Here is a 27,910-nt window from a genome sequence, read left to right on the forward strand (position 1 = left end):
GACACACTGTGCTCCACACGTTCCCTTACTCCTTCTTCAGGACTCTTTTTATGCCAGGGCACACTTTTTGTTTTATTTACAAAATTATCTGCTTAGGGACCAAACTCTTCCTATTGGTAACACGAACTGTTTGTTCATTTGTTTATTCATCTAACAATTATTTATTGAGATTCTACCATGTTTCCAACATTGAGCACATAAGGTAAAAAATGCAAATATGGTTATGGGCTTTTGATTAATTTTTCGAAGATGATATAACCTAAGACTTTAAGAATGCCTAAAGTAGTTTGGCGAACTTGTTGTGACTTCAAACAAGGTTGGGTTTACTTTAGTTTCCTTCAGATCCTCAAAAGCTTTCTGAAGTCTAAACCTGATCATGAGGAAATTCTCAAAAGGTAGAAGGGAGGGCTCACGTGAACGCGAAGAAAGGAATAAAAATTTTAAGATGTGCATCAATATTAATTAAACAATAAACCAAAACTCATTTTAATGTCAAAACTTTTCTCCCCAGTAGTATTGCTCAGTAAAATATAAATAAATCCAGAAATATAGGAATAAAACAAAATTGTACATAACCTGTAAGCCCCATAAAGGTAGACTTCTGTTCACCCAAAAGATATGAGACCTATGAAAAGAATGATAAGACATTAGTTTTTTTTTTCATGAAAAAAGCATTCATTTTCACATTTTGACTAAAGTTGGAAATATTTAAATGTTGTTAGCATAAAAAAACAATAAAATACCACAATTAAAATTAGAAAAAAAATCTTATATTGCTTCAATTTTCTTTTTGGTAATACTTGTCTCTGTTCCAGGAAAAAAAAAAACAAAACCCTTTTTAATTTTGTTTTTGGTCTCATGTTAATTATGTAAGGAAAGACAATGGGCCCTTATTTAAGGAGTGAGGATGGCAGGGTAGAAAAACTCAAACCACCTGCTAATCAACTCTCCATTGAAAAGCCACTTAAGGATCTCCCATAAACTCTAGGACTTTGTTATTTTTAACACAATATATCGGCAACACACATTCAACAGTCGAAATATCAGAAGAAAGTCAGTGACTCAGATTGCAGAGCACATTTATATTCAGATTTGAATTTTTATAAAATATTTAATATATCACCCAAAAACCTGTGACTGAGGTTAGCATAAAACATTATGCAGGACAAGGAGTAATTGTCCTTAAATGTCTCTTAAGAATCCTATTATCTCTGACGTTAAAAATTGTTTATAGTCTGCAAAGAACACCATACATTCTAACGTCCTACTAGTTACAATTTCTCACTGTTTATACCTCACCCTCATCTACATCATTTGGTGTACAGTTGATTCAAACACTAGTCATTCACAGCAACACACTCTACTTAGGAAAAGATGAAAATAGCTGTATTACGCTGCCCAAAATATGCAAATAAAAAACATACAAAGCAGAACAAAGCCTACTCACTAGAGTTATGAAGTATTCGAGGAATCCCATAAAAGACTGTGTATTTTTAAATCTTTGAATCATTTTCTTTTTCATAATATGTTAAACAAAAATAAAGAACAATTAACTCTTTAAAATTCTTGTTTTAAAGACAATTGCAAACTTTAGAAAACTATTAAAAGAAATTACCGAGCTTATTAAACTAAAGTACTCTTTGTGATTCTAGAATGTAACATCTACGTGGGTGATTAACATCTACAGTTGCTCCAAACCAAACCCATGACCTTTCTCACCAAAACAGGGCCTCTCAGGTTTTCACATCTGAGTAATGGAACCAAATTCCATTGTGTTTGGTTAGCCAAAACCTTAGGCATCGTCTTAGATGCTTTCCTCTCCTCTATTTGTAAATACTTAATACATGAGTCACCAAACCTTTTCAATTCTTCCCACCAACTATCTGTAGAATGTATCTACCTCTCTTCATCTCCACTACCACCGCCACCTTAACCTAAATTAATCATTTTTTGCAACTGGACTCTTGCAAAAGCCTATAACTGGAACCCTACACCTCCTTTTGCCTTCTACAGTTTTTCTCCATATTACAACTACAGAGATTCTTTCTAAATTCATGTCATCACATCACTCCACTGTGTTTTTTTTTTTTTTTTTTTTTTTTTTTGCGGTATGCGGGCCTCTCACTGTTGTGGCCTCCCCCGTTGCGGAGCACAGGCTCCGGACGCGCAGGCTCCGGACGCACAGGCTCAGCGGCCATGGCTCACGGGCCCAGCCGCTCCGCAGCATATGGGATCCTCCCAGACCGGGGCACGAATCCGTATCCCCTGCATCGGCAGGCGGACTCTCAACCACTTGCGCCACCAGGGAGGCCCACACTGTGTATTTTTTTAAAGCATTTCCTTTTTTAAAAATATAGTTATGTATTTGTTTTTGGCTGCTTTAGGTCTTAGTTGCAGCATGTAGGATTGAACCCACATCCCTTGCATTGGAAGGTGGATTCTTAACCACTGGACCACCAGGGAAGTTCCTCCACTGTGTAGTGACACTTCACTTTTGTGAAGATAAGGACCAAAACTCTTGACCTGGCATTCTGAGACTTCGTCAACTGTGACATGGTCCTTCCTATCACAGCCCTTTTCACATGTTCTTCCCTCATCCAAGAGCTCTCAGCTCAACCCTCTCTCAGGGAAACCTTCCTAAAGGCTTCCTCTTGATCAATGTAGCCAATGAATCTCTTAGGCCATGTCACTCACCATACCTCCCCTGCCACTCATCTCGGTTATAACCTTGTATTTGTTTGTAAATATATTTCTTGAATAGTTGATGCCTCACTAAACTGTAAGTTCCACAGGATGAAGTAGTATGTCTATTTCACCCACCATTATGGTCCTAATGTCTTCCCAAGTACATGTCTATAGTAGCCTAGGCATTTGATACAAACAAATGGATGGTGCCAGTAAAGGCAAATTGTGAGTGATGAACTCAGTAACTCTGTCATTTCCAGAACACATCTCACATATGTTCTCAGTAACATTTGAGAAACCAGGCTAAAATACAGTATGCAGGAGCGAAGAGGGATAATATATATGTTTTTTTGCAGATAGAAATTGTGTGCTACAAAAACTATGAAATAAATAAGGAGATAGCAATCTCTGTAAAATCATAAAATAAATTGCAAATAAGATGTTTGAGAACATTTTCAAAAAGAGATTGGTAATTAGCATAGATTTACTAAAAGCTAGTTATCAAACTAATGGCCTTTTCTTTGATCTGACGTTGTTTTAATAGGTCTTGAAAGATCAGATACTTAAATTTAAATAAGACTTTGAAAAAAAGATTTTTTTTGGACAAGACTGTGCCATGTGGAATAAGTTTCAGGATCCTTAAAAAAAAGTTTCTACAAGACTGTAATATGTAAATTTTGATAAAAAGTGAGATCTCCAATGGAAAGTCATCTTTTACATCCATTTACCAGGCACTAAACTGAATAAATGCATAGAAGAAAAATGTACACATTCTAATAAAATGCTAGTGCCCAAACTCTCCTGCATAAAATAAATTTATCAGGAAAAAAGAATGTGGGATCTGATCTGCACAGTCCTAGAGAACCATCAAAACAAATAAGAGTTGAAACTGAAGCTAACAGACAGAATAATTCCAAACGAGGTTTCAATCCCATTGACAAAAAAGCACTTGGAGGAAAGAAATCCTGTACAGAAATATTTATTGCAATATTATCTATAGCAGGAAAGTAACTGGAACCTACCCAACCAACAAAAAGAGAATAGTAGCAAGTAGGCTCCTTATATCCTTAACAACAGCAAAAATACCATCCCTGAGAAAAAAGTCACTGATAAAAATGATGTAGATAATATTGTCATAATTGTATCAGTGTGAGTGTGTTACACATATATGTGTATAGATAGAAGTTACAAAAGATTGGTGGTCAAAACACTAAAAATACTTATTTCTAGGTATTGAGATTTTAGGTAACTTCTACTTCCTTTTCCTTGCCCTATGTATTTATACTGCAATAATCATGAACCATTTATAAAGTCATAAAAATAAAATAAATTTCACTTTTTAAAATTATAACAATAAAATAACAAAAGCAAAGATAAAAATGAAATTTATATTACTCAGTTATTCTAAGTTAAAGTAGGCCTATAGATAAAATCATGTTGAAGCTTCATTATGAAAACTGGAAGAACCATATCAAACAATGGAAATAACAAAGTTAAATATGGAAAATTAATAATATGCAGCCCCAGCCACTCTTCACAGCACGCTTATTTATGGTGAATAAATACCACTCCTAAAGGTAAGAAAAGAGCTGCTGAAAATGTCAGAACCACTTTGGCCACAGAGGTGGAGGTCAGGCGGTGAATATGTTAACCAGAAGAATCAAGCACCTGGTAAACATGCGAAAGTAACAGGGTCACCACATGGGGCAGAATTCATATGAAAGACTTGTGGGTCACAGCTCAAGGTGAACTCGGGTTGCCAGAGCTCTAAACACAGAAGGCAAGCTAGTATTGTATTAACGAAAGTGTAAGATTCTAAACCAGGGAGGAAAATTATGACACTCGCCTAACCATAACAAACACTAAGCAATGAGTACTACCTGTGGTTCTAGGTCCACGTTTTTAAAGACAGACAAAATTTAGCATGTGACCAGGATACTGAAGCATAGGAGAGTCTTGACAATATATTAGGAACATTTTCCAATAGCCAAGTCCTTTCAAAACTCAGGTATATTTCACACCAACTGTCAGGGTGTGAACAAGAGAACTAAATGTTGAGTCTCTGAGAGAATGGAAGTTAAGAGTCTTTCCATCCGACACACACGGGCTGAGGCAGAAGCGGCTTTCTGTCTATCAACATTCGTTCTCCCCTTCCACGGTACAGAGCTGGGTGCAAAAAGGAACTCTTCATCTAAAGGCCACATTTCTCAGGCTTTGTGTCAAGGTATGACATGTGACTGATTCTCAAATGAGATCTGGGTACGAAATACAAGTAAGAGTGATGCTACTCATTTGTCGGCCAATCACTTTAACAATTGTATGTGCCTTCTCCATGCTCTCTTCATCTTTCTGAAAGCTGACTGTGAAGGATTCTAGGGTCTTAGGACAGCACGTAGCCACAGAATGAAAGTAGCTTGCATGTATAATATTGAACTTACCATGTTATAGTGTGTGTGTGTGTGTGTGTGTGTGTATGTGTGTCACCATATGGGGAAGTATACTGACTAAGAGCACCAGCACTAGACTCTAGTAAACAAAGAAATTCTTTTGGATTTTTGAGTTTCCATGTTACAATACTTGGAGATGCTTTAATCTATACTATAACCAATGTATATGAGAGAAGAAAAGGTCTACATTATGATATTCAATCTTATTGGTCATCAGATACTTAAAAATACTGTGAAAATTCTATTTCTTCTTTGAATAGTTGTTATTCTAAAGAAGAAATACCCTTTAAAATTGGAATGTCATCTCAACACACTTGTTGCTCTATTAGGCATTGATTTTAAGTGTAAATCCAAGTACCATAAAATATAAGCACATTTACATGCTTCTTACTTTTGTCTTTATCATTTGATGTTGAAAATTAATATTTACATGCTTCTTACTTTTGTCTTTATCATTTGATGTTGAAAATTAATAATCACTTCAACAACTTTTAAAGTGGGAAAGGCTGCGTGAGTTTTGACACATTGAAGAGCCACCATAAGCACCAGCAGTCAATGAGTCAATGCTGATGATTCAGCTCTCAATGAAATTCATAAATTACATGCTGGATGTGTTTCCTTTGCTAATGCCTTTAAATCATTTACTACGAACTGGGTGTACATGAGAGCTTGTCATTTGCATAATTTCATACATTAAAAGTGAAATTCTTTTCATACCCTTCAGTTTGTCCACACGGCAACATTTTCATATCAGTTTTGACTCCTGGGACTTAAAAATAAAGAAAAGCGGCACAAAATACCTTCAGCTTTATTATGTCAGAAGCTCTAATTAAATAAATTTCTTTGCCGTGTTATCCTGATTATTTTATTTTATTTATTTATTTATTTATTTTTTTTTTTTTATTTTTTTGGCGTTACGCGGGCCTCTCACTGTTGTGGCCTCTCCTGTTGTGGAGCACAGGCTCCAGACGTGCAGGCCCAGCGGCCATGGCTCACGGGCCCAGCCGCTCCGCGGCACGTGGGATCCTCCCGGACCGGGGCACGAACCCGTGTTCCCTGCATTGGCAGGCGGACTCTCAACCACTGCGCCACCAGGGAAGCCCGATCCTGATTATTTTAAAACAGAGCCTGTGCTCATAAGGGCCACTGCTGTTTTTCGTTAACCAATATTACATTGACAATGGGAACCAAACAGAATATTGTATTCAAAATGGAGCCCTGAGGTTTTTTTGTTATATTTTTTCATTGCAGTAATTTGATTTTTCAAATGTATATCCTCTGTAATTACAGTTGAATATTCTTACTAATATGGCATAGAAGTTAATTATGGGAAACTTTGTTCCTCTTAATGTTTTCCAATAATATTATCTCACTTTGCTATCACCTGCCAATGCCCTTTTACTCTTAGAAGGATTCTATCATGTCTCATTTTATGATTCCCAGGTCTCTCTAAAGTACATTTTATTTATAAATCACCAAGTTTTAAAAACAATGCTGGAGGGTTTTTAGAAGGGTTTGAAATGTGATCCATTTTTAATAACACATAGACAGAAAATGTAATAAATGTAATATTCACTGACATCTCTAGGCAGTGGTCTTCAATCATCTGGATTGTGCAACACCATCAGTAAAACCACTGAGCATAATTCCATTAATTCAGCAACATTCACTGACCCACCAAGTCCTATGCTAAGTATGAAAGCTACAAAGGCAAATACAACATGGCCCTTGACATCAGTGAATGTATAGAGAGAAGAGAGAAGTAAACAGTGAAATCAAGGGCAACACGTTAACTGTGCTGACAGAAATATGTGGGAGACACTCGGAGAATCCCCAGAAACCACTCCTAACCCAGAGTGGCACTGGGTTATAGGGCATGATATCAAGTGAGAGTGTCAGATTAAGTTTTATCCAATAAATTGTGGTCCTGAAGGTCCAAAGGTTCTGAGGTAAGTTGAAAAAGAGTGAATGGGGAGGGACAGGAGTGGAAATCATGGACCCAAGAACTGGGAGCAAATGTTCAAAGGCCCAGAGACAGTGAAGGGCAGAGTATAGGTAAATAGCTTCAAGTAGGTCAGCACGGCCGGACTAAGAGGCTGGTGAGGTGAAGTAAACAAAGGATCTTTATTTACTCATGCTCACCCATTACTCAATCAATACTCACTTGTTTAATAACTACTAGTGCCATATTGTGCCAGGCTCTTTGGATTCTGACAACAATCTGTGCCCTTGTGAAATATCTATTGCAATCTACTTGGAACATACGGAAAACAAAATAAACAAGTAACAGACATACCTTATGTGAAAGAGATAAAGGCAATGGAGAAAAATGTAAAAAGAAAGGAAAAAAGAGTATTCAAGAGAGTCTTGTGAGGTGAATACAATGTTAAAGAGGTTGTTTGGGTAAGGCTTCACTAAAAGTTTGATTTTGAGTAAAGATCTGAGGAAATGTGCCAGAGTTACCTGATGGAACTCCAGACAGAGAGAACAGCAGATATGAAGGCCCTGAGCTGGCAGGGTGTCTGGTGTGACCCAGGACCAGAGAAGATGCCAACGTGACTGGAGCAAAATGGGTGGGTGGGTGTGGGGGGGTGAGTAACAAGAAGGGAGATGCAGGGAAAATGGGGGCTCTTATAGTCATGACAGGTACTTTGGCATTCAGAGCACAGCTGTGCCAAGATCTGACTTATACTTTAAAGGAATACTGGCTCTGCTTCACTAAGAATAAACCAAAAGGGAGAAAAGGCAGAATTAGCAGGACTAATTAGGAAGGGTACTGCAGTAATCTAGATGAGAGAAGATGGCTTGGCCAGGATGGTAGCACTGAGAAGTGATCGTATGCTGAACTATCTTGAAGGTAGAAATGATGGAACTTTCTGCGCATTTTGCACATGCTGCAGAATGTGAGGAAAAAAGAGAAGTGAAGACTTACTGACTCCAAAACATTTTGCCTGAACAACTGTTTGGGTGAAGTTGCTATCAGACGAAATGTAGGAGGCTGTGGGTTGAGTAGGGTTTGGGGAAGGATGGGGTTGCCATTCACTGAGATGTAGTAAAGCACAAAAGTCTATTGGAACATGGCAAGTTTGCAATGCCTATTTGACCTCCAAGTAGAGAAGGTGAACGTGTAGTTAGAATTTGGGGGGTGGCAGGGATGTGCTGGCTTCCTGCAGCCAACTAGTTAGAGATAAAAAAAAATTACTGCTGAGGTTCTCAAAGTAGGGGGCAAATAGGAGAGAACTTCTGCTTCTTTATATGTAAGATAGGAATAATAACATTGTGTGTATTGAAGGAAATAACATATATAAAACAACTAGCCCAAAGCCAGAAAATATAAGAACTCTAAAATATAAAACCTTTTAAAGGGCTGAAAATTTCCTGAGGGTAGTTAATATTCCTTTTAGTAGCCATGTCTTCATTTACAGCAATATGAATACATGCTAAGTATTCAAAAAAGATATAGTGAAATATCCATAATTATATTCATTGAATAAATCATATCATAAATTATCATGTAAATTATTACACAATGAAATTTCACTTGTTAATCTTTAATTTATCTCCAAACCCTTTAATACATATGAAATCATTTTCACTATCTAAACAAGCTGAAGAGTAACCAATTCATTTATGCATATTATGTCTTCATTTTCCACTTAACTTTGATCTTTTTTTTTCCTTTACTTTTCTTAGGGCGAGCCTCCACATGAAAAAATAATTGTACAGAAGTCAGCCATCAAATTTGTTTTCTGCTTTGAAAATTATTTTCAATTTAGTAGGCTGGACAGAGACCCACGGTGGCTTTGAGATAATAATTATTTAGGCCATTACACACCCAGTCCCCTTCCCTACTGCTTCTAGCAAAAGACAGAAACTAAAAGGAAAACCCATAAATGAATAGAAATGCAATTTAATAAAAGCAACATGATAACGAAGGAAAAAGTAAGTTAAAATAAATCAATGTCATTTAACTCAAATTAGATAAAGAACTACACAAGCTAAATCTGCAACTTGAATCAGGCATCCCAATAAATGCTGATATGTTTCTATTCAAGAATAAATAACCAGTTTTGTTGTTGTTTTGTTTTGTTTTAAGATTCCACATGTGAGATCATATAGTATTTATCTTTTTCTATCTGACTTATTTCACTTAGAATAATGCCCTCAAGGAACCTTAAAAAAAAGAATGTCTAGACTATAACTGAAAATACTTACAAAACTGGTATACAATAGAGTAAACCTTTTTGGGGAATATGTGAATCAAGAACAGAAAAGTATTTGGGTCTTTAAAGAGACTGATTCATTTCAAACAATTAAATAGAGTACTTTGACTAGCAATAAAAATTGCATAGGTAGGTGTCAAGTATTAGCATTAGACAAATAGATAAATGAAATAAGAGATGTTTTCAAAGAAACTACAAATATTACAGTGATGTATTAACTGAAAACCAGATCGATTTAATTGTGACAAACACCTAAAATGTCCTTGAAGAAATAAATTCTATACAACATTCTTTAAAATCATACTACAATTCAGGAGGCGATTCAAAATGGCAGTGTAGAAAGATCCTGAACACACCTCCTCCCACGGACACACCAAATCTATTGCTACATATGGATCAATTCCCTCTGAAAAAGACCTGAAAACTAGCAGAAGAGTTTCTCCACAACAAGGGATAAAAGGGCCACAATGAGACACATAAGAGAGGCAGAGATTCAGTCTCATCAAAAACCCCATCTCTGACACAGTGACCCATGGACGGGAGGAATCTCACAATACAGAGCTTCTCCCTGAGAAACGGGGAGTCTGTTCCCCACACAGACACCCAACACTTGGGACCTGGAGAAATTAGCCCAGAAAACCACTAGCTTTGAACACCAGTAGGACTTAGGTTCAGGAGACCCAAAAATGCTGTGGGGTACTAGAAGTCTGCTCTTAAAGGGCTCACATGCAGACTAACTCACCCTAAGACTCAGAGAAAAGGCAGCAGTTTGAAAAACACCTAGACCACATAGGCAGAAGATTCATTAGCCAATCTTAAAACAACTTCCAGGGGCACAGGGGTCTCTTTGGAGATCGTCAGGAAACAGAGGCACTGGTGGATGCCATTTTTGTGTTCCCTCTCCTTGCTAGCATAACCCACACTATTTTGTGCCCCCAATGAAGCCCGTGGGTGCAGACCATCAATACAGGTGATGCCCCTTGAGTACCTGGTCCTGGTGGCCAAGGAGGCCTGCATTTCTGGGCCTCAGGAGACTGAAACAATTAGGCATCACAGCTCTTGGCAGGCTACCACCCCCATGACATAGCAGACTGAAACACACCCCCAGTTCTCCACTAAAAAAGGCCCATTTTCTTGTCCTAGAGCCTCAGTGCAAGGAGTAGCTTCAGGCTTTTCACACATCTAGGGGTTACAGAGGAGCTCTCAGGGAACCTAGGCTAGGGGAATGTCATCTTTGCACCCTCCCAGGCCTTGCTACAGCTCACCAATACCTCCAAGAAAGGAGCATATACACTCATCTACAGCCCTGACTTTTGCAACTGTCACCTCCAAATTACCTGGTTTGGAGGTCAGTAAAGATAACAACAGTGGTCCCACCAGACTATATATATTTACATACTTTAAAGCTGCTGCCTGAGAGTCTGGCTTCAAATCAGTCTGAAACTAGGGGCTGACTGAGATCCCTACCTTTGAACACTGATAGGGCTTAGCCCAACCTCAAAAACTGGAACTTATCAAGAATAAACCACACTGCTTAAACAATTACAAAAATTTGAGAGACCACCAAGAGCTAGGGCAAGGTCAAACAATAATGTTCACTGCTCACACAATAGAACTCCTTTGAGACTGGGTGAGGTATCCTCTTTCGCCTAATACATAGAAACACAGAGAGGCAAGCAAAATGAGGAAATGGAGAATATGTTTCAAAAGAAAGAGCAAGGTTAAAAAAAATCCTTAATGAAATGGAGATAAGTAATTTACCTGATATAGAGTTCAAAATAATGGTCATAAAAATGCTCACCAAACTTGAGAGAAGAACAGATGAATACAGTGAGGACTTCAGCAAAGAGATAGAAAATATAAGAAAGTACCAAACTAAAGTCAGAGAGCTGAAGAATATAATAACTGAACTGAAAAAATGCAGTAAAAGGGTTCACTAGATCAAGCAGAAGAAAAAAAGAAACAAACTCAAAGACAGGATAATGGAATTCATTCAGTAAAAGCAGCAAAAAGAAAAAAAAATGACAAAGAGTGAAGCCAGCTTAAGGGATTTACGGGACACCATCAAACAGACTAATATACACATGATAGGGATGACAAAAAAGGAAGAGAGAGAGAGAAAAGGGGCAGAAAGTTTATGCAAAGAAATAATGGCTGAAATTTTTCCTAACCTAGGGAAAGAAACAGACATCTAGGTCCAGGAAGACAAGAGAGTTACAAATAAGACAAACCCAGAGAGAGACACATTACAATAAAAATGTCAAAAGTTAAAGAGAGAATATTAAAAGCAGCAAGAGGAAAACAACTTTTTATGTGCAAGGGAACCTCCATAAGACTACCAGCTTATTTTCAAGAGAAGCTTTGCAGACCAGAAGAGAGTGGCATGATAGATTCAAATTGCTGAAAAGAAAAATCTTCCAACCAAGAATACTCTTCTTGGCAAGGTTATCATTCAGAATCCAAAGGGAGATAAAGAATTTTCCAGCTGAGCAAAAGCTAAAGGATTTTATCATCCCTAAACCACCCTAAAAAGAAATATTAAAGGGACTTCCTTAAGCTGAAAAGAAAAGGCACTAACTAGGGGCTTCCCTGGTGGCACAGTGGTTGAGAGTCCACCTGCCGATGCAGGGGACATGGGTTCGTGTCCCGGTCCAGGAAGATCCCACAGGCCACGGAGCGGCTGGGCCCGTGAGCCATGGCCGCTGAGCCTGCACGTCTGGAGCCTGTGCTCTGCAACAGGAGAGGCCACAACAGTGAGAGGCTGCATACAGCAAAAAAAAAAAAAAAAAAAAAAAGAAAGAAAGAAAAGATATAACTAGTAACAAGTAAACAAAAGAAAGTAAAAATTTCACTGGTAAAGGTAAATTCACAGTAAAACTAGTGGACTGACCATTTATTAAGCTATTATTAAGGTTAAAAGAAAAAAGTAGTAAAATTAACTGTAACTACAATAATTAGTTATGACACATAAAATTTAAAAATGAAAAATATGCTATCAAAAACATAAAACGTGGATGGCAGTGGTAAAAATGTAGAGTTTTTAGAATATGTTCAAACCTAACTTGCTCTCAATTTAAAAGAGACTGCTATATATATAGGCTGTTATATGTGAACATCATGTTAATCACAAAGCAAAAACCTTCAGTAGGTACACAAAAATAATAAAGAAGAAATCTAAACATAACACTAAGAAAGTCATCAAAGCACAAGGGAAAGGAGCAAGAGAAGAAGAAAGGAGCAGAGACAAACTACAAAAATAGCCAGAAAATAAGTAATAAAATGGTAATAAGTACATACCTATCAATAATTACTTTAAATGTAAATAGAATAACTTCTCTAATCAAAATACATACAGTGGTTGAATGGATTAAAAAAAAAAACTCATCTATATGTTGCCTCAAGAGAGTTATTTCAGATGTAAGGACACACACAGAACTTTTCCACTCATTTACTTCAATCCAGCAGAATGATATAACATTTGTAAATATATATATATCCAACTTAGGAGCACCTAAATATATAAAGCAAATATCAAGAAATCTAAAGGGAGAAATTGACTGCAACACCATACTTACATCAATGGATTGACCATTCAGAGAGAAAATAAAGACACATTAGGCTTAAATGACACATTAGATCAGATGGATTTAATACACACATACAGGACATTCCATCCAGATTCAGCAGAATATACATGTTCAAGTGCACATGAACATTCTCCAAGATAGGACACATGATAGATCACAAAACATATCAGAAGATTGAAACTATACCAAGAATCTTTTCTTACCACATAGTATGAAACTAAAAGTCAATTTTAGGAAAAAACTGGATAAATCACAAATACATCAAAATAAAAAGACATGCTACTAAACAACCAATGGGTCAAAAAAGAAATCAAAGAGGAAAAAAAATTATTGTGAGATGAAAATGGCAACACAGCATTCCAAAACCTATGGAATGCAGCAAAAGCTGTTCTAAGAGGCAAGTTCCTACAGACACGGGGCTACCTCAAGGAACAAGAAAAAATCAAAATACACAATCTAACTTTATACCTAAAAGAACCAGAAAAAATGAAGGGAAACATTAGTAAAAAAAAAAGGGGGGTGGGGGAAATAATAAAGATCAGAGTAGAAATAAATGAAATAAAGACTTAGAAAACATTAGGAAAGACAAATAAAACCAAGAGCTGGTGCTTTGAAAAGATAAACAAAATTGACAAACCTTTCACTAGACTTACCAAGAAAAAAAGGGAGCAGGCTCAGATAAGTAAAACCTAAAATGAGAGAGGTATTACAAATGATACCACAGAAATACAAAAGATCGTAAGAGATTACTATGAACAATTATGTGCCAAACTGGACAACTTAGAAGAAATGAATAAATTCTTTGAAATATGAAGTCTTCCAAGACTGAATCATATAGAAATAAAAAATCTGAATAGACTGACTACTAGTAAGGAGATCTAAATAGTAATTTAAAAATCCCTAACAAACAAAAGTCTACCACCAGCTGGTTATACTGAAGAATACTTCCAAATATTCAAAGAAGGTTTGAAAACTAGCTGGCTAAAATTCTTCCAAAAATTGAAGAGGAGGGAATGTTTCCAAACTCAATTTTAGAGGACTGAAACCCTGATAATGAAACCAGACAAGAAAACCACACAAAAAGAAAATTACAGGCCAATATCCCTGATAAATATTGATGCAAAAACCCTCAACAAAATATTAGAAAACCAAATTCGACAATACATTAAAAAGGATCACACATCATGATCAAGTGGGATTTATTCCAGAGATGCAGAGTGGATCAACATCTCATTAACATTAACCACATCAGGAGAGACCTTCAAGATGGCAGAGGAGTAAGACGTGGAGATCACCTTCCTCCCCACAAATACATCAGAAATACATCTACATGTGGAACAGCTCCTACAGAACACCTAATGAACGCTGGCAGAAGACCTCAGACTTCCCAAAATGCAGGAAACTCCCCACGTACCTCGGTAGGGCATGAGAAAAAAGGAAAAAAAAAAAAAACAGAGAAAAAAGAATAGGGATGGGACCTGCACCAGTGGGAGGGAGCTGTGAAGGAGGAAAGGTTTCCACACACTAGGAAGCCCCTTCACTGGCAGAGATGAGGGTTGGCAGGGGGGAAGCTTCAGAGCCACGGAGGGGAGCACAGCAACAGGGGTGCAAAGGGCAAGGTGGAGAGATTCCTGCACAGAGGATCGGTGCCAACCAGCACTCACCAGCCTGAAACGCTTGTTTGCTTACCCGCTGGGGTGAGGTGGGGACTGGGAGCTGAGGCTCTGGCTTCGGAGGTCATATCCCAGGGAGAGGACTGCAGTTGGCGGCTTAAACACAGACTGAAGGGGCTAGTGCACCACAGCTAGCTGAGAGGGAGTCCGGGAAAAAGTCTGAACTGTCTAAGAGGAAAGAGACCATTGTTCCAGGGTGTGCGAGGAGAGGAGATTCAGAGCACTGCCTGAAGGAGTTCCAGAGACAGTCGCAAGCTGCGGCTATCAGCTCAGAAACCAGAGATGGGCATGAAATGCTAAGGCTGCTGCTGCCACCACCAAGAAGCCTATGTGCGAGCACAGGTCACTATCTACACCTCCCCTCCCAGGAGCCTGTGCAGCACACCACTGCCAGGGTCCCATGATCCAGGGATAAATTCTCCCGGAGAACGCATGGCACGCCTAAGGCTGTTGAAACATCACGCCAGCCTCTGCCGCCACAGGCTCGCCCCGCATTCTGTACCCATACCTCCCCCAGCCTGAGTGAGCCACAGTCCCCTAATCAGCCGCTCCTTTATCCCCCTCCTGCCTGGGTGAAAAACAGACATGAGAGGGGGACCTATATGCAGAGGAGGAGCCAAATCCAAAGCTGAACCTCGGGAGCTGTGAGAACAGAGAAAAGGGAAATCTCTCCCAGCAGCCTCAAGAGCAGTGGATTAAATCTCTACAATCAACTTGATGTACTCTGCATCTCTGGAACACCTGAATAGACAACAAATAATTCCAAAATTGAGATGCTGGAATTTGGGAGCAACTGTACACTTGAGATTTGCTTTCTGCATCTAATTTCTTTCAGATTTTATGTTTATATTAGTTTAGTATTTAGAGTTTATTATCATTGGTAGATTTGTTTAATGATTTGGTTGCTCTTGACCTTTTTTTGTTTATATATATATTTTTTCTTTTTCTCTTTTTGTGAGGGCATATGTGTATGCTTCTTTGTGTGATTGTGCCTGTATAGCTTTGTTTTACCATTTATCCTAGGGTTCTATCTGTCCTTTTTTTTGTTGGTTGGATGGTTTTAGTAGTTTTTAGTGCTTTTTATCATTGGTGGGTTTGTTTTTTGGTTTTGTTGCTCTCTTCTTTTTTCCTTCTTTTTTTCCCCTTTTTTAATGCTTTTTAATTTTTTTAATATTTTTTTTTATTTTTTATTTTAATAACATTATTTTATTTTATTCTATTTTAGTTTTTACTTTCTTAATTTTTTTCTCACTTTTCTTCTGAGGTATGTGGCTGACAGCATCTGGTGCTCCGGCCAGGTGTCAAGCCTGTGACTCTAAGGTGGGAGAGCCGAGTGCAGGACATTGATACACCAGAGACCTCCACATAATATCAAATGTCAAAAGCTCTCCCACAGATTTCCATCCCAACACTAAGACCAAGAAACACTCAACCACCAGCAACCTACAGTGCTGGACACCCAATGCCAAACAATTAGCAGTAAAGGAACACAACCCCACCTATTAGCAGAGAGGCTGCCTAAAATCATAATAAGGTCAAAGAAACCCCAAAACACTCCACCGGAAGTGGTACCACAATCCAGAAAGACAAGATCCAGCCTCATCCACCAGAACACAGACACCAGTCCCCTCCAACAGGAAGCCTACAAAACACATTGAAACAAACTTAGCCACTGGGGGCACACAACAAAAACAAGGGGAACTATGAACCTGCAGCCTGTGAAAAGGACACCCCAAACACAGTAAGTTAAGCAAAATGAGAAAAAAAAGAAACACACAGCAGACGAAAGAGCAAGCTAAAAACCCAGCAGACCTAATAAATGAAGAGGAAACAGGCAGTATACCAGAAAAATAATTCAGAGTAATGATAGTAAAGATGACCCAAAGTCTTGGAAATAGAATGGAGAAAATCCAAGAAATGTTAAACAAGTAGCTAGAAGAACTAAAGAGCAAACAGACAATGATGAACAACACAATAAATGAAATTAAAAATTCTCTAGAAGAAGTCAACAGAAGAATACCTGCAGCAGAAGAATGGATAAGTGACCTGGAAGATAAACTAGTGGAAATAACTACAGCAGAGCAGAATAAAGGAAAAAGAATGAAAAGAATTGAGGACAATCTCAGAGACCTCTGGGACAACATTAAAAGTACCAACATTCGAATTATAGAGGTCACAGAGGAAGAAAAAAAGACAGGAACTGAGAAAATATTTGAAGAGATTATAGTTGAAAACTTCCCTAATATGGGAAAGTAAATAATCAATCAAGTCCATGAAGCACAGAATCCCATACAGGATGAATCCAACAAGAAACATGCCAAGACACATATTAATCAAACTATCAAATATTAAACACAAAGAAAACATATTAAAAGCAACAAGAGGAAAACAACAAATAATATACAAGAGGATCCCCATAAGGTTAACAGCTGATCTTTCAGCAGAAACTCTGCAAACCAGAAGGGAGTGGCAGGACATATTTAAAGTGATGAAGGAGAAAAACCTACAACCAAGATTAATCTACACAGCAAAGATCTCATTCAGACTTGATGGAGAAATTAAAACCTTTACAGACAAGCAAAAGCTGAGAGAGTTCAGCACCGCAAAACCAGCTTTACAACCAATGGTAAAGGAACTTCTCTAGGCAAGAAACACAAGAGAAGGAAAAGACCTACAATAACAAACCCAAAACAATTAAGAAAATGGGAAAAGGAACATACATATTGATATTTACCTTAAATGAAAATGGATTAAATGCTCCCACTGAAAGACACAGACTGGCTGAATGGATACAAAAACAAGACCTGTATATACACTGTCTACAAGAGAGCCACTTCAGACCTAGGGACACATACAGACTGAAAGTGAGGGGAAGGAAAAGAAAGCAGGAGTAGCAATTCTCATATCAGACAAAATAGACTTTAAAACAAAAACTTTTACAAGAGACAAAGAATGAAACCACAAATGATCAAGAGATCAATCCAAGAAGATATAACAATTGTAAATATTTATGCACCCAACATAGGAGCACCTCAATATATAAGGCAAATACTAACAGCCATAAAAGGGGAAATCAACAGTAACACAATCATAGTAGGGGACTTTAACACCCCACTTTCACCAATGGACAGATCATCCAAAATGAAAATAAATAAGGAAACAAAAGCTTTAAATGATACATTAAACAAGAGGACTTAATTGACATTTATAGGACATTCCATCCAAAAACAACAGAATACACATTCTTCTCAAGTGCTCATGGAACATTCTCCAGGATAGATCATATCTTGGGTCACAAATCAAGCCTTGGCAAATTTAAGAAAATTGAAATCATATCAAGTATCTTTTCTGACCACAACACTATGAGACTGGATATAAATTACAGGAAAAAATCTGTAAAAAATACAAACGCAAGGAGGCTAAACAATACACTACTTCATAACCAAGAGATCACTGAAGAAATCAAGGAGGAAATCAAAAAATACCTAGAAACAAATGACAATGAAAACACAATGACCAAAAACCTATGGGATGCAGCAAAAGCAGTTCTAAGAGGGAAGTTTATAGCAATAGAGTACTACCATAAGAGAGAAGAAATATCTCAAATAAACAACCTAAACTTACACCTAAAACAATTAGAGAAAGAACAACAACAACAAAGAAACCCAAAGTTAGCAGAAGGAAAGAAATAATAAAGATCAGCTCAGAAATAAATGAAAAAGAAATGAAGGAAACGATAGTAAAGATCAATAAAACTAAAAGCCAGTTCTTTGAGGAGATAAACAAAATTGATAAACCATTAGCCAGATTCATCAAGAAAAAAGGGGAGAAGATGCAAATCAATAGAATTAGAATTGAAAAAGGAGAAGTAACAACTTACACTGTAGAAATACAAAAGATCATGAGAGATTACTACAAGCAACTCTATGCCAATAAAATGGACAACCTGGAAGAAATGGACAAATTCTTAGAAATGCACAACATGCCAAGACTGAGTCAGGAAGAAATAGAAAATATGAACATACCAATCACAAGCACTGAAATTGAAACTGTGATTAAAAATCTTCCAACAAACAAAAGCCCAGGACCAGATGGCTTCACAGGCTAATTCTATCAAACATTTAGAGAAGAGCTAACACCTATCCTTCTCAAACTCTTCCAAAATATAGCAGAGAGAGGAACACTCCCAAACTCATTCTACGAGGCCACCATCACCCTGATACCAAAAGCAGACGGATGTCACAAAAAAATAAAACTACAGGCCAATATCACTGATGAACATAGATGCAAAAATCCTCAACAAAATATTAGCAAACAGAATCCAACAGCACATTAAAAGGATCATACACCATGATCAAGAGGGGTTTATTCTATTAATGCAAGGATTCTTCAATATAAGCTAATCAATCAATGTGATACACCATATTAACAAATTGAAGGAGAAAAACCATATGGTCATCTCAATAGATACAGAGAAAGCTTTCGACAAAATTCAACACCCATTTATGATAAAAACCCTGCAGAAAGTAGGCATAGAGGGAACTTTCCTCAACATAATAAAGGCCATATATGACAAACCCACAGCCAACATCGTCCTCAATGGTGAATAACTGAAAGCATTTCCACTAAGATCAGGAACAAGACAAGGTTGCCCACTCTCACCACTCTTATTCAACATAGTTTTGGAAGTTTTAGCCACAGAAATCAGAGAAGAAAAGGAAATAAAAGGAATCCAAATGGGAAAAGAAGAAGTAAAGCTGTCACTGTTTGCAGATGACATGATTCTATACATAGAGAATCCTAAAGATGCTACCAGAAAATGACTAGAGCTAATTAATGAATTTGGTAAAGTAGCAGGATACAAAATTAATGCACAGAAATCTCTGGCATTCCTATACACTAATGATAAAATATCTGAAACTGAAATCAAGAAAACACTCCCATTTCCCATTGCAACAAAAAAATAAAATATTTGGAATAAACCTACCTAAGGAGACAAAAGACCTGTATGCAGAAAATTATAAGACACTGATGAAAGAAATTAAACATGATACAAATAGTTGGAGAGATAGACCATGTTCCTGGATTGGAAGAAATAACATTGTGAAAATTATTCTATTACCCAAAGCAATCAACAGATTCAATGCAATCCCTATCAAACTACCACTGGCATTTTTCTCAGAACTAGAACAAAAAATTTCACAATGTGTATGGAAACACAAAAGACTCCGAGTAGCCAAAGCAATCTTCAGAACGAAAAACGGAGCTGGAGGAATCAGGCTCCCTGACTTCAGACTACACTACAAAGCTACAGTAATCAAGCCAGTATGGTATTGGCACAAAAACAGAAATATAGATCAATGGAACAGGATAGAAAGCCCAGAGATAAACCCACGGACATATGGTCACCTTATCTTTGATAAAGGAGGCAGGAATGTACAGTGGAGAAAGGACAGCCTCTGCAATAAGTGGTTCTGGGAAAACTGGACAGGGACATGTAAAAGTATGAGATTAGATCACTCCCTAACACCATACACAAAAATAAGCTCAAAATGGACTAAAGACCTAAATGTAAGGCCAGACACTATCAAACTCTTAGAGGCAAACATAGGCAGAACACTCTAAGACATAAATCACAGCAAGATCCTTTTTGACCCACCTCCTAGAGAAATAGAAATAAAAAGAAAAATAAACAAATGGACCTAATGAAACTGCAAAGCTTTTGCACAACAAAGGAAACCATAAAGAAGACCAAAAGGCAACCCTCAGAATGGGAAAAAATATTTGCAAATGAAGCAACTGACAAAGGATTAATCTCCAAAATTTACAACCAGCTCATGCAGCTCAATAACAAAACAACAAAGAGCCCAATCCAAAAATGGGCAGAAGACTTAAATAGACATTTCTCCAAAGAAGATATACAGACTGCCAACAAACACATGAAAAAATGCTCAACATCATTAATCATTAGAGAAATGCAAATCAAAACTACAATGAGATATCATCTCACACCAGTCAGAATGGCCATCATCAAAAAATCTACAAACAATAAATGCTGGAGAGGTTGTGGAGAAAAGGGAACACTCTTGCACTGCTGGTGGGAATGTGAATTGGTACAGCCACTATGGAGAACAGTATGGAGGTTCCTTAAAAAACTACAAATAGAACTACCATATGACCCAGCAATCCCACTACTGGGTATATACCCTGAGAAAACCATAATTCAAAAATAGTCATGTACCAAAATGTTCATTGCAGCTCTATTTACAATAGCCCAGAGATGGAAACCACCTAAGTGTCCATCATCGGATGAATGGATAAAGAATATGTGGCACATATATACAATGGAATATTACTCAACCATAAAAAGAAATGAAATTGAGCTATTTGTAATGAGGTGGATAGACCTAGAGTCTGTCATACAGAGTGAAGTAAGTCAGAAAGAGAAAGACAAATACTGTATGCTAACACATATATATGGAATTTAAGAAAAAAATATGTCATGAAGAACCTAGGGGTAAGTCGGGAATAAAGATGCCTACCTACTAGAGAATGGACTTGAGGATATGAGGAGGGGGAAGGGTAAGCTGTGTCAAGGTGAGAGAGTGGCATGGACATATATACACTACCAAATGTAAAATAGATAGCTAGTGGGAAGCAGCCGCATAGCACAGGGAGATCATCTCAGTGCTTTGTGTCCACCTAGACGGGTGGGGTAGGGAGGGTGGGAAAGGAGAGAGACGCGAGAGGGAAGAGATCTGGGGACATATGTATATGTATAACTGATTCACTTTGTTATAAAGCAGAAACTAACACACCATTGTAAAGCAATTATACTCCAATAAAATGTAAAAAAAAAAAAAAAAAGAAAGTAGACCACTCTCTTACACAATACATAAAAATTAATCCAAAATGGATTAAAGACTTGAATGTAAGACCTGAAACCTTAAGACTCCTAGCAGAAAACATAGGTGGTAAGTCCCTTGACCTAGGCCTTGGTGATGATGGTTTGAATCTGACACCAAAAGCAAAGGCAACAAAAGCAAAAATAAACAAGTGGGACTATTTCAAACTAAAAAGCTTCTGCACAGGAAAGGATACCATCAATAAAATAAAAAGGCAGGGCCTCCCTGGTGGCGCAGTGGTTAAGAGTCCGCCTGCCGATGCAGGGGATACGGGTTCGTGCCCCGGTCTGGGAGGATCCCATATGCCGCAGAGCGGCTGGGCCCGTGAGCCATGGTCGCTGGGCCTGCGCATCCGGAGCCTGTGCTCCGCAACGGGAGAGGCCACAACAGTGAGAGGCCCACATACCGCAAAAAGAAAAAAAATAAATAAAAAGGCAACCTAAAATGGGAAAAATATTTGCAAATCATATATCTGATAAGGAGTTAATATCCTAAATATTAAAGAACGTATTCAAATCGACAGCAAAAAAAAAAAAAAAAAAGGAATAAAAATGGTCATAGGATCCAGATAGACATTTTTCCAAAGAAGACATACAGATGTCCAACTGGTACATGAAAATGTTCTCAACATTACTAATTATTAGGAAAATGCGAATCAAAATCACAATGAGATATCACCTCCCACCTGTTAGAATGGCCATTATTAAAAAGAAAATAAATAAAAAATGTTGAAGAGGTTTCAGAGAAAAGGAAATCTTCTCACTATTGGTGAGAATGTAAGTTGGTGCAACCACTATGGAAAACAGTATGGTGGTTCCTCAAAAAATTAAAAATAAAACTACCATATAATCCAGCTATTCTACTTCTGGGTATTTATCCCATAAAAATCTCCCAAAACTCTAATTCAAAAAGATAAACACACACCCCTATATTCATTGCAGTAGTGTTCACAATAGCTAAGATATGGAAACAACCTAAGTGTTTTTTGATGGATATATGAATAAAGAAGTTGTGGTATGTATGTATATATACACACCCACAATGAAATGTGTTATTCAGCCATAAAAAGAAGGAAATCTTGACATTTGTGACAACATGGTTGGACCTAGAGGGCATTATGCTAAGAAAAATAAGTCAGACAGAGAAAGACAAATACCATATGATTTCACTTATATGTAGAACATAAAAAAAACAAAACATGCTAACAAAACAAAACTCATAGATTGTAGGTTACAGAGAAAAAGGAAGAGAATGGGGTAAAATGGGTAAAGGGGATGGATTGTATGGTGACGTATGGTAACTAGACTTATGGTGGTGATCACTTTCTCTTGTATACAAAGATCAAATTATTATGTTGTACACCTGAAACTAATATAATGTTATTTTTACCAGTTTTACCTCAAAACTTATAATACAATTTAAACTAATCAAAAGAATATTGTAGAAAATCAGATAAAGATACCTTACCATTCATTTCCTTGTGAAGGGTTTTCTAGTAGCACTCGGATTATGTACAAAAAGCAGCTTAATAATTTGAGAGAAAAATTGAACAGACGTATTCTTAGACCTTTAAACAAACAACAAAAATTGGATTTTCATTTGAACTCAGTCCACAAAAGACTAAAAAGAATTGTCAAAACTACCAGCTTTAAGTACAGCACTCAAATTGTGTTTAGAATCTACAATATCATAATTGCTTACTCACTCTGAAGTTCTAGGTGTCTAAATATTGAAACAAAAAATGAGAATGACAGAATGTATGAACCGCAAATGACAGTGAATATTATACCCTAAGAGTAAATCTACATTTGAGCATTCAGAAGCCACAAAAATCATGTCCAATCAAGATTGGTTCAAATATGCTTAGAAGTTTAAGCATTTTATAGATCCATGAATTTTGGAATAAATTTTAACTAACCAGAAAATCTAGCTGCTTACAAATTCACAGGATAAGTTATAAATCTTGTATCTTCTGAGCACCTTGTAGGTTTGATTGTAGAGAATTATAATCATGTAAATAATTATGTATTATACAGTTAATTAGTAATTATATAATTATAGAGAAATCCTCATAGCATATGTTGGGAAATACAGAAGCACACACACACACAAGCAGACACATTTTTGAGACTCCACCAACTTTTTACTTTAGGTTTAAATACCAGTGATATCTTAAAATTTTTTTTGTGGGAATTAAGACTGCCATGTATGTATCTTTGTGTCATTCACAGTTATGCAGCCTATAATACTTGATGATGAAGAAGAGTAATTAATATTAAGCAAAGTGTGTTTAAAGTCTGATTAATAGAAGCATTACCTTTCCTGCAATTATCAGGTGGTAACTGATTCACAGATTGTGAATAACATTTTGAGGGCCTCCTAAAATTAATTCTCAATAAAATCTGGAAATGAAATGCCATTTTGTTTTTACTCTGCTATAAGTGAGTGTACCTGAGGTAACATTTCTTAACAGTAAATGGTTAATGCTTATTAATTGTGCAATTTTTCCTGGGTTTTCCTACTAAAATGCTAGGTACTTATGGGTTAGCTTCTTTATAAAGTCTTCTAAACTTAATGAAATTGCCCTGGGTTTATAGAACTGATCTCCTCAAATGACAGCTTAGTCAAAGCTGGCTGTTGTTGAAGTATTCAAATAATACATCTATTCCTTCTGGCCTGGAGAAAGAAAATTTTTAGTAAAATTAATTTTAAAATAAAGGAAACATTCTATGCAAATGATGTGGCCTCTCCAGGTAACATCTATTGGTGGGACCACCTTGGGAATTCAAGACAACTGGATTAGAGAAGCATTAGTTATTATTAGCCTAATCCTAAAACTAACCAGCCATTAAGGTTCTCTAGCCTGTGTGCCTTACAGACTGAAATATTCCCTGGAGTCAGTATTTGGGTAACAGCTCACAACTCAAGTTTCTATGAACACTATAGAAGCACAACTTACTTTAGACCACCCCAGGAGGATTCAGAGGTCAAAATTCAAAGAGAGCAAAGTCTACCCCAATCTAATGTAGACCTCTCCAATGCTTCTTGACATCTTAAGCAATAATCACATGAAAAAACTGCATATTGGTTCATTATTTATGGCTTTTTCAAAGTACATGGTACTAGGGAGAGACAAGTATGACTGGCACTTCAACCCTGAACAGGCTTAGGAGGTCAGTGGCTATGCTAATTTCATGCCTCCTTGAAGTTCCAATGTTTCCCAGGTTTCTTTTTGATGATAAGGATCCCTGGGATGTTATATGCTGAGCTTAGCTCTATACATCCTGCTTTTAAATCTCCCGGGGAGGATGCTAGTAATCTGTACCTTTCGGAACACCCTACATGTTTCTTGTAATTAGGTGTGATGGGGAAACTCTTCCCTACTAAATCACTAAACTAGAAAAGTATTCCCCATTATGGTCACTTGGAATCACCAGAGTCTTCTCACAACAAGTTTTGGTATCCCTCCCAGTTAAAATATGGAACCCTCACTTAAATGATTTTCCTCAATGTTCCTACCAATCCAAATGGTCCACTCAGAAGTCTACTTACTGATGTGGGATTTTGAGAAGTAAAATAGTCAAGAAACCTTGACTTGACACCACCAGATGTAACATCTATTGTTTTCTAAGCTTTAATGCCTGGCAGATAAGACTATCAATTTTACTTCTCTCTATAAAAGATATTTTGCAAAAGGATTGCAAAGCTGGAATTTTTTAAGGTAAACATATATACAAATATATAGACAGGGGAATAAAATGAAAGACTTACTTGATCTCTGGTTTTTGATAAAAAATAACTTTAGTCTCTCTTTAAATGTGTTTTCATTCATATAAAATTCAACTTGCACCCTGCAAACAAAAAATAAAAACATAATTAATCTAAAGACTAATATATAAGAAAATAAAAATAAATTATTTGATGTGATACATTGTATACTTTGAGTGAATCCCCACCACAGAAAAGGAGAATTGAGTAAAATGCTGATTTTTTATTTTTGAGAGAAGCAGTCACTTTCAAATTTTAAAGATATAGTCAGTTCAAATATCATATGTAGTTGATTTGATTATTTGTATCAGTGGATATGATGAGTGGTATGGGTGATTTCAAACAACAATAATGCAAAAGTCTTTCATATGTGTTTTTGGAATAATTTTTTATGAGCATTTTCCTAATTCGTTTTCCTGTCATCAGAATCAACTGCATGCTTAAAAAATTCAGGTTGAACTAACCACTCCAGATCTACTGTATCTGAAACTTAAGGGACTGGGCCTGAAAATCTATTTTTAGCAAGTCTTCACTTTATCTTGAGACTATTTGTGACAACACGTATGGAACACTTTACCTTTTTATTTATCTAGCTCATATTAAAATATATATGGATCAACAAAGGAGTGGTAGTTCAAGTGGAATGTTAAAGTCACCATAGAGAAGTTGCAAACCAGACAAATCAATTAAGGGACTGGATATTCTACATTTAATCTAGTATAAACTGATACCAACATTCTAAAACATAATAGCATTCTAATAAATGCATTTACTTTCTCCCTAAATTCTAGCAAACTTCTCTTATGTGATAGGGCTTAAATAATATTTTCAAAATACTGAGTGAAAAGAAACATTGTGTTCAGTGCATGGTGACTTGTGAATAATCATCATCTGAAATTTTCTTAGTTAAATAGTCTCAAACATATTTATTATAGGTTAGGATTCCAAAAAAAAAAAAAAATAAGAAAACATTTTAATGCTTACACAAACAACAGACATAATTTCATTTTTCCTTATGTGACAAAATTTTGATAATGTAATCTATATAAATAAGATAGTTTTTTGTTTTTTTTGTTTTGCAGGAGTACACAAAAGAGATAAAACTGGAGAAAAAATAATTGACATGTACTACAGAAATATTTCACTCCTAAATTCTAAGCTGCATGTTCAAGAAGATCCATGAATATTTTAAAAGCAATCTCTTAGACCATAAAAACAAAAGAGCTTTTGTTATCAATTGCAAAGCAAGTTTTATCTGTTATACCTTCTAGAAGACTTGAATTGCTCTTTTTCTCTTATTCCTAAAGAAAATATCCTCACCCATAAACATTTTTTTCTTTTCTTTGCGTCATTTTGTCATTTACTGTCCTTTTTTACTTTATATGTAAAATCACAAAAATCAACACATAAATCATGATTCTCTTTACTTGTTAATTTCTTTAACAAGAAGCCATGAAAATTGCAACAATATCTTCTAGCAGAACACCTCTATATGCATGCCTGTGTGCATGCACACACCACTTCACATATATGCAAACTTTCACACTCACATTCTATAAAAGTACATGCACACACATGCAGTCTCACAATTCCACTAGTATCTTGGAAAGCCATGATTGGCTCTGTTTCCCTTGTTTATCAAATGAAAAGGACTTTATTTTAAATAAAGCAACTGTAACACTGACATCAAGCTAAATTAGTTCATATTTGCTATGGATACAAAAGCAAATTAGAGAGGACATATGGCTACTACACAAGTAATAAAGCAAAGGTCATGTAGATTTGCTTCCTAGAATTATCAAATTTATAAAAATATGAGTCCATTCTTCAGTTAATATCAGGAGTACAGTACTGGGTATATAATAGAGGTGAATTTTTCAACTAAAATGAGATCATCTAAAGCCTGAAGCAAAAAATGAGGGATCTGGAAAGTATTTCATTGGATGACAAGTTTAAGGAACTAGAAATGTTTAATCTAAATATGAAGAATACACACTAACAAAATGGCTGTCTTTAAATACTGAAGTGACCATCACTATTAAAATGAGATGATTCATAATATGATGCTCTATTGTATAGGATTAATTATAGAAAAATATGAGATTATGAATGATATTACCCGAGTTTGAAATGGCCATCATTATAAAGTGGAGAACTCGCCAATCTATATAAATGTGCCAAAGACTAGATAAGAGCTTGCAAGTGACTGGATTTTTTTCCTGAGGTAAAAGCAATTTTGCATAGTGTGAGGTCTCTCATTAAATGACTTCAAAATTCCATTTTAATTATAATATCGTGTGAAGTAAAACTTTCTTTTTTTATTATTTTATTTTATTTTATTTTTTTGGCTGTGTTGGATCTTTGTTGCTGCATGCTGGCTTTCTCTAGTTGCGGCGAGCGGGGGCTAATCTTCATTGTGGTGCGTGGGCTTCTCATTGTGGCGGCTTCTCTTGTTGTGGAGCACAGGCTCTAGGTGCGTGGGCTCAGTAGTTGTGGCACATGGGCTCAGCAGTTGTGACTTGCGGGCTCTAGAGCACAGGTCCAGTAGTGGTGGCGCATGGGCTTAGTTGCCCCACTGCATGTGGGATCTTCCCGGACTAGGGTTCGAACCCGTGTCCCCTG

The 27,910-nt window shown here is 36.7% G+C and overlaps 1 protein-coding gene across 5 annotated transcripts in view; it reads right to left on the minus strand.

Annotated features, from left to right (window-relative positions):
- The window catches only part of KCNT2 (potassium sodium-activated channel subfamily T member 2), a 358,057-nt gene that overhangs the window by 231,494 nt on the left and 98,653 nt on the right, over window positions 1–27,910 (minus strand). For all 5 annotated transcript variants that reach the window (XM_060091451.1, XM_060091450.1, XM_060091453.1 and 2 more), the window contains 3 exons: window positions 25,292–25,371; window positions 22,988–23,087; window positions 577–625 (listed from right to left, as the gene is read on the minus strand). In XM_060091451.1, coding sequence (XP_059947434.1) covers window positions 577–625; window positions 22,988–23,087; window positions 25,292–25,371 — 229 coding nt within the window. The remainder of the gene's footprint in view (window positions 1–576; window positions 626–22,987; window positions 23,088–25,291; window positions 25,372–27,910) is intronic.

The sequence above is a fragment of the Mesoplodon densirostris genome, chromosome 2, assembly GCF_025265405.1.
Source record: "Mesoplodon densirostris isolate mMesDen1 chromosome 2, mMesDen1 primary haplotype, whole genome shotgun sequence".
Taxonomy (NCBI): domain Eukaryota; kingdom Metazoa; phylum Chordata; class Mammalia; order Artiodactyla; family Ziphiidae; genus Mesoplodon; species Mesoplodon densirostris.